General features: G+C 43.9%; 1 protein-coding gene across 1 annotated transcript; it reads right to left on the reverse strand.

The window, feature by feature from the left end:
• Positions 1-4,041: 4,041 nt before the first annotated feature.
• On the reverse strand, positions 4,042-7,586 carry FZD7 (frizzled class receptor 7). The gene has a single exon (XM_072418752.1). The coding sequence runs from the start codon at positions 7,409-7,411 to the stop codon at positions 5,768-5,770; it is 1,644 nt and encodes a 547-aa protein (XP_072274853.1). The 5' UTR covers positions 7,412-7,586; the 3' UTR covers positions 4,042-5,767.
• Between the last annotated feature and the right edge of the window lie 1,255 nt (positions 7,587-8,841).

Consider the following 8,841-nt stretch of genomic DNA (forward strand, 5'->3'; position numbering starts at 1 on the left):
AGTACAAGTGCTTTAAAAAATGAAGCAACAGGTCCAAAAATCTAAAGCCGCATCCCACCACATATAATACCAAGAGTTGGTTCACACCAGCAGCATTGGTGAAAAAACACTGTAACTTATCGGTCCCTTTAGTTTAGTTCACATCAATGAATAGCATGGCAATATGTAGCGAATTCTGATGAAGTATAATGCGTCATAAACTGTAACAAAAATACAGTGCGCTGCAATGTGCTCTAAATGTATATTACAGCACAGCAAGGGACGTACTGTTAACACATCTGGGAGTGCCTGAGCCCTAGGTGTTCTCTATTATGTGTGATATGGTGTGAACAAGTTCTTAAAGTGGAAATGAAACATTGTGAGCAGACTCCTAATTGCAGAAGGGACAGACAGTCTCTCCTGCAATAAAACAAATTCACCTGCCTGCTCATACTTGTCTGTTAAATATACACTGAGCTGTACATGTGCTTACCTGAATACCGGAAATTAATAAATTCCCATGCACATGTGTGGAGATTTATACAATACAAATGGCTAAAATCCTGAACCTAAAGGAAGACTGGGTGAAGATGTTGGTGCTGGCACTAAAGTAAGGAGAGGTGTTTAGTTTTTTTTAGTTTTTTAGTCTTTAATCCCCTTCCCCAAAAAGAAGTAAGCTCCATATGGACCCCAGTTAGGCTATGTACACATGTGCAATATGTTTCATTGGAAAGGATCTTTCACGATCCTTTCCAACAACTAACGACTGTACGATGCACGTTCTGCTCTATGGAGAGGGGAGGGGGAGAACAACAGAGCGGCACCCCACTGTGCTCTCTCCCCTTCACTTCTTTTATGATTGTTCGTTGTTCATCATCCATGGATCCGCCAGGACAGTCGTTTGGACGATGGACAACGAGCGCGGTACACATGCCAGATTCTCGTCCGGCCCTAAACCGATTATTGTACGAGAATAATTGCACGTGTGTACCCAGTCTTAGAGCTTACACAGTGATAAGGATTCTCCCCCTACTCCCATATGACAATGCCGGCACAATCATCGACACAATCAAATGGGCGGAGGAGAGGGTTTACTGATCCCCATACCAGGAATTCCGAGGCATTTTTATCTGCACCTGATGATAAATGAAAAAGTGGAAGAGTAAAGGGAAGGTAAGTATTTGCCAAGCTCAGGTATAATAGTGAACATTTTGTTTTGTTCTGCACTGGCAAAGAAAACAGGTTTAGTTAAACTGCAATGGGAACCCGAACATAAAAAACAGTTTTATGTTATACATATTAAAGGCAAACAAAATAAAATTTGTTGATTATGTAAGGGATTCAGATTTTACAGTTTCAATGTTATCTAAAGAAATATGATTAGCCCTCCCAGTTTTTATCTTAGACCACAAAACAATTGCTTACTATTCTGTACAAATGGAAAACTGTGAGAGTTTGCATAGCTCAGCAGAAGTGAGAATGGCTGACACCCTTCAGCCTACAACAGAAATACAAATCTAGATTAGGAAAAGTATTTTTTCTGTTTATAAAATTTAAATTAAACTTCAGGTAAAAAAAAAGGTCCCTTCATCTGCATTTAAAGTGTTAACTGCTAGTTTTGCCTTTTCATCATCCCCTGCATCATGCAGTTAACCCTTGCAATGGGTGGATTAGATCTTTTACATGCATGTGCAAATTTGGCAGCAGATCTGCTCATGTGCGATAGGCCTAAGGGTTTCCAGTTGGGTTTAGATTAGGTTTATCTGTATATTCAAGTTAAGGGAGAGACCTGATACCAAAAAATGCCCCAACAGATGGGAAATCGCTAGTGGAGTGCTGAATTGTTTGTGCACAAAACTCGTGTGCTTTTGATCAAACTTTACCAACACATTGATCGAAAATCCCTTGCAATTGATTCTTTGTATTGGACTGGCCCATGTGCACTAGGTATTAAGCTTCGTACACACTATAGACGACTTATCTCAGCCAATCAGGTGCACAGTGGAGTGCCACTCACTCGTCTTCCTCCCTTCTCCCTCCAATGAACGGAATGGCATTGTATGTACAATGCTTGGTTGGTTCATCTGTCACTGGAAATGATCAGACTGAGGGCTACATTCTTAGTACTACTAATTACTAATACTTGAACCAACCCCGTTAAATCATTTAATGTTAAGTCAGCTAAACATGAACTGATCTTTTCATTAGATGCAATAAAAGATCAGAGAAGTATCCATGATTTTACAGTAGCTGACCAAGCATATTTAAATTGCAGCTCAAGCCAATCCTCTCCAAGAGGTTTTGAACAGATGATATTTTCAAGCACATTTGAAGTAAAGGAAAGAACTTTCATCTTGTGTGAGCACTTAGCTGTTACCTATCGCCTTTGCAATTATCGCCAGTAATTTTAACTGCTCAACAGCTCGGCTTCCATTTACAGACACCGAGTCACATTTATGAAAAAAACGCTGATCATTTCTAAACAGAGGATTGTACCTGTTTCTAGTGGGGAGTTTAGTCACACCCCAAAACCATTTCAACTTTTGTGACCTCACACACCAATAAATGTGGTCACACTTCCATCTGTTAAGGAATACTGCTACTTCTATAGTAGAATCTAACAGTGGGAGTATGACCACATTACACATAGGAGAAAGATGACTGAGCAAAATGTTTGCCAAAACACTGGGCTGTTTTGGGGCTCCTCATGGGTGTACTCCAAAAATGTAAGGTTTCCAGGCAATAAAAATTACTACAAGATAATATTTGCTGCCCCTAACCTGGATCAAGTATACAGAGTCAGAACATTTGATTGGCATACTTGTTTCAAGTGAGCTAGAACCTACAGAAGGTCAGCATCAGTTATAGTTACATGTGTCCATACAGGCTTCTTCCAAATTGATCATTAACTGGTAGTTAGATGTGTTCAATTACTAAACAGAGACAAAATCTTCCTTGAGCTGATTAAATGATGATGTTACATTTGATAGAATATGATGCGATTATTTGTAACATTTTCTTGCACGATTGGACTTTTTCTTCCTGCAAAGTGTACACACAATTACACCTTTAGCAAAATAAATCTTAGGGTAGTCATTCTCAACCAGGGTTCCTCCAGAGGTTGCTGGGGGTCTTTAAACTTTGGCTGATTGACCTCCTTTTTGATGATGCCTCCATAGTCAACACTTGGTAGAGTCAGCTTCATTACGCTTACATGATTTTTAAATATTTATAAATGAGGTGTGCTAGCCACCCACTACTGTTGAGGAGGAGGAGGAGGTGGTGGGGTTGGGGGTATAGTTTCCACTGGCCACAATTTTAGTGCCTTTTCCCCTACTGACCCCCAATAAATTGTTTTTGTTAACAGGCACAGTACAGTAGTGTTTGGCTTAAATAGTGTGTAGTATATTTGCTGCATATACAAACACCTCTTTAGTAAATGTGTGTAAATAGTAGGTACAATTTTGGTAAATGGGAAGATTCTCAGCCAATTAAAATGAATTATTTTACCAGAGACACCTACAGGCTGTAACTTATGTTACACCTTTAGCAATGATATGTTGAAAGAAAGGCCAGACAAGGCCTATTATTCAGTAGGGGTTTCACTACTCAATATATAAATTGGTTGTATTTGTAAACTCGTCAGTACACATTAGGGCTGCGTACACACATACAATATTTGTCGTTGGAAAGGATATTTCACGATCCTTTCCAACGTCAAAAGACATGCATGAACTAGCCCTGTATACTGTTCTGCTCTATGGAGAGGAGAGAACGATGGAATGGCTGCGCCATCTCCCCTTCACTTTCATTAGGATCATTCCTCCCCGGTGAATCTGTCAGGACGCTTGTCCAGATGATCAGCGCTGTACACACGCTAGATATCAGCTCTGAGGTGAATATCAGACAAGAACCTCTGACGTGTGTACATAGCCTTAGGTTTTCACATTTTAAATGAGTGAGATAAAACACAAAACCTGTGAAATAGAGAGAACCAGTCTCTGGCTACTTACCTAGCTTTACCCAAGTTTGTATGAATTAAAAGGAACACAACCAAAAAGATTACCTAAAAAGTAGGCTTTATTTAGTGAACTGTACACAAGATAAAGTGAGGCTTAGAAACATATAAATACATATATATCTTCATACAAAAAGTTACACTTATTTACAAAAAATATATAACAGTCTTCATTTGCAGATAGTTGACATGCACTTAAAAAAATCAAGTTATAAAATAGTCTCTTAATGTCGTACATAGTATTTGACTTTCAAAATACACCTAATGCAGCAATTGTTGAAACTCCCTGGATATTTAAAAAAAAAAAAAACTGAATCAATAAAAAAGGGAAAATAAAAATAAAACGTCGGGCGGAATCTAAGAATTCAGATGTACTGAACCATTGTGGCACCGAGCTAAAACATTTCACATAGGAAATAAAATGTTTAACCAGTAATTTAATAACCAATTTTAAATTAAAGATTGCCACAAAGTTTATGTATTCCGCAAGTGGCAGCAGCAAATATTAAAATGTGTAATACTATCATTAGAGAAGATCAAATGAAATGTAAACATGACAATCATACTCGTCACCATACTCTGCTAGGTGACCCCTCTTACTATATAAAACAATTCCGTGCTAGTGCTATAAGAACAATAACAAGGCATAATGTCTATTAATATAATTAAAGTAAGCTGTATACAGCCCGTTTTAACATTCCAGTAAAGTCATCATATTAAGGCGGTTACCCACACAAATATGGGTGGCAGATTTAAAGGAATCTTAGAGGCGATTTGGCATTTGTCTACAGAGGAAATGCTTTAACCCCATTTGCAGCTGGAGAAGATAGCAAAGCCTTGCAAAAGGAATGTGTTGTTGGCCTCAAGTCTAAACTTTTAACCATTTCTCACCCACTCAGCTAGAACACTGCATATCTTACATTACAAACCCATCAATTATCGAGGGATAGAGAAATAAAATAGGAACTAAAAATCTACAGAATATGCTGTAGTAATGCAATTTGGAATCTTTTTTCTTTTTTTTTTAAACAAAAATTGTATAAAAATGTTACTTTAGGGCCTTTGTGGACATTTAAAGCTGTGTGAATAGCTTGTTGACATAACAGTGGAGGAACAGTAACCAAAAGGCATTATTTGCCCAGCTGCTGGGTAGGTGAAGCCCACTCTCAGGAACTTTAATTAACTGCCTGCAGGGTGCTTAAGGAACCCAACTTATTTACCATCCACAAGACCTGAGCTGTTAGGTAAACACAAAAATACTATGCCCAGCAGCTGAGTAAATGACAAATGCAAAGAATGTCAGGTCTGTTTCTTCACTTGATGCTGGATACAATCCTATTGTTCATGTAGTAATAAAATGACCCCTTTGACCATCAGAACCGGATTAAGCACTAACAAATTAAACCCCTTATATCAGAGTTTAGGCACACAGGAGCTAATCCGGTTCTGTGGCACTGCAAGCCCAACAACCAAAGAAGGGATGCACAATAATGAAGACAAAAAAAAAAAAAAAAAAATCGGTCTAGTTTTCTTACAAAAATACTGAGCAATATTGCAAGAAATGATGCAACTAATGAACAAGGCTGCACAGACATGTCCAACATTAGCACACTGTCCACATAAAATCAATCACAGCGCTTCATTATAAAAAAGTCTGAAATTATTCCTGTGGAAGGCTATGCATTCAGTCAATAAGTTTATCAAGCAATGATCCACAGTTACTGATGAACCAAACGTCCCTTTTACTCCATTGCAGGGAGCAGAAAAGTTTCATACAGCAGTCTCCCCTTTGCTGTTATTGCTTAGTCTGTGGTAGAATTTACGCCAGGACTGGAGGGTTTTACCTGACCAGATCCAGAAACTGGAGGATATGCCCACAATCATGGTCATCAGATACTTGATCATAAAAACGGTAAAGTCCGGGCTCATAGGAGCAAAGTGATGGTTTGGGCAAGGGATGGCAAAGCTTTTGCAGGTCTGCATGAGCCAAGTTTTCTCCCATGTGTCCCTAAAGGCCTGTTCATAGAAATAGCAAGCTAGCACGATGGTGGCTGGCACCGTGTAAAGGACACTAAACACCCCAATGCGTACCATCAACTTCTCCAGCTTCTCCGTCTTGGTGCCGTCGTGTTTCATGATGGTGCGAATGCGGAAGAGAGAAACAAAGCCAGCCAGCAGGAACGAGGTGCCGATGAACAGGTACACAAATAGGGGCGCCAGCACAAAGCCCCGCAGAGAATCCACGCTGTTGATGCCCACATAACACACACCGCTCAGTACGTCGCCGTCCACTTTACCCATGGCCAGGATGGTGATGGTCTTCACGGCCGGCACTGCCCAGGCGGCCAAGTGGAAGTATTGAGAGTTGGCTTCGATGGCTTCGTGCCCCCATTTCATGCCGGCTGCCAGGAACCAGGTGAGGGACAGGATGACCCACCAGATGGAGCTGGCCATGCCGAAGAAGTAGAGGATCATGAAGAGGATGGTGCAGCCTTCTTTCTTGGTTCCCTGAGCCACGGTGCGGTAGGTATCGTCCGAAAAGCGATCCAGGCACACGGCGCGCTCCTCCAGGAGAAATCCGGCCGCGTAAGCCACGGCCACCATAAAATAACAGCCGGACAGGAAGATGATGGGCCGCTCTGGGTAGCTGAATCGCCTCATATCCACTAGGTAGGTGAGCACGGTAAAGAGCGTAGAGATGGCACACAGAATGGCCCAGATGCCCACCCACAGACGGGCAAAGCGGATCTCCTCTTCCTTGAAGTACATCAAGCCGTTGGCTTTGCCCGGCTCGCACGGCGCCCCGCAGTCCTTCTCGCCCAGGAAGCGGTAGCCCAGGTATGGGGGCACTTTGAGCTGGCGGGGGCAGGTGAAGTCCCGGTTGGAGTGCGGGTGGAAGGTGATGATATCCGGTAGGTATGGAGTTGGGTTGGCGGTAGGTCCGCTGGGGGTATCAGAAGTATTCTGACCCACACAGATCTCACCGGCACCGTGCACCGGGAAGTTCTCACATCGCAGCCTCTCAGGCCATTGGAAGCCGAACTTATTCATCAGGGCCTCGCAGCCTTGTCTGGCCCGCTCACACAGCGACCGGCACGGGGGGATGGCCTGCTCCAGCACCGTACACACCGGGGCGTACATGGAGCACAGGAAGAAGCGCAGCTCGGCCGAGCACTGCACCTTCACCAGCGGGTAGAACTGATGCACCTCCAGCCCGGCGTCCTCCTGGTTAGTATGGCCGAGCAGATTGGGCATGATGGTCTGGTTGTAGGCGATGTCCGTGCACAGCGGGATGGAGATGGGTTGGCAGAAGCCGTGGTCCGGTACGGAAATGCCTTTCTCCCCGTGGTAAGGCTGAGCAGCCGAGCTGAGGACATGTAGCAGCACGGTCACCGCGCACCACAGGCGCCCCATAGCAGCAAGTGGGTGCAGTACGCCTGTCCGAGCAGCAGGAGGCGCTGGATACAGCCGGGTCTCCACACACAGGTCGTAGCGGCTCGGTGTCTTTGTGGCAGGTATAACACGTCCGTTCCCAGTCAGCAGACTTTCACTATAACGCTGCACGAGCTGCCGCCGCTCTCCTTATAAGAAGGCGTAACTTTGGAACAAGGAAAGGGGAGGAGTCTCCGCCAAAGCTCCCTGTACACGCCCACTATTCCAATCAGTCCGCGAGACCCCCCATTCACAAAGCCATAGAGAGGGCGAGGATTCCACACTGGGAGCCGTCCAATCAGAGCATTTGTTTTTCTACACGGCGCTCGTCTTGATTGGCTGGTCTAGGGAAGGGGGGGAATGGAGCCGGGTGGGATGTTGGAAGATGAACAAAGCGAGGGGCGCCAGAGAGGGGGCAGGGCGAGCTGTGTGTGTAGTGAAACTTTGCATTGAAAGTCTGTGAGAGAAATGTAAATAAGTTCACTTCAAAGTTTCTCACAAGCCTCAGTAAAAATGTCATGTTATATAAAATACAAGCTAGGCTTGGACACTTGGAAGACATTAAATATACAATTACAATTTCCTCTCACAATGCCCCTGCTGCAAAAATCTGCAGAGCGAGCAGAAATTAGCTCAGGGCCCCCAAATGTTTCAAACATAGGGCCACTGCGCTGTCCTTCCAGTGTTGGGGAGTCCGGGCCATGCTGGGTGCTAGGGATATATTACCCTGGGGTCACTGAGAGCAATAAAATGCCCCAGAGGTGCTGGGCAGGGGAGGTAAAGTTCTGCCCCATGGTGGGTATCAGTGGGAGATGGAATAGAGCCCCTGGGTGATATCAGTGAAATATTAACCCCTGGGGGGGGGGCAGTGGGAGGCCCAATAGAGCCCCTGGGGTGAGAAAATACCTTCTGGGGGTGCCAGTGGGAGGTAGAGATCTGCCCCATTGTGAGTATCAGTGAAATATTACCCCCTGTGGGTATCAGTGGGAGAATGGAATAGTGCCCCTGGATGATATCAGGGAAATATTACCCCCTGTCGGTGCCAGTGGGAGGCGCAATAGATCCCTATTTTGGGTGTCCATATGAGGGAGGAATTACCTTCTAGGGGTGTCAGCGGGAGATGGAATTGATCCCCATTGTGGGTATTGGTGGTAGAAGAATTTTATTTCCATTGTGGGTGGAAAATGGTAACACAAAGTGGGAGACTCAGAGACAAGCTGGCACCGTGCCATTCTACATTATGTGAGGACATGCTTTAGAATCACATTGTATGCAAGTGAAAAATAAAAGCTCCCCATAGTTTATTCCAAACTGGCTGTAGGCATGAAAAGTGCAGCCTGACCGCTATGGAGCATTGACTGGACTGGTTAGACATGCTGGAGACAATCACTAGCAATACTTACCACCCTTCT

This window comes from Pyxicephalus adspersus, chromosome 7 (genome assembly GCF_032062135.1).
Source record: "Pyxicephalus adspersus chromosome 7, UCB_Pads_2.0, whole genome shotgun sequence".
NCBI classification, from domain to species: Eukaryota; Metazoa; Chordata; class Amphibia; order Anura; family Pyxicephalidae; genus Pyxicephalus; species Pyxicephalus adspersus.

What these genes read in the sequence shown, in the direction of transcription:
- FZD7 (XM_072418752.1), bottom strand. Translation starts at nt 7,411, where the DNA reads ATGGGGCGCCTGTGGTGCGCGGTGACCGTGCTGCTACATGTCCTCAGC.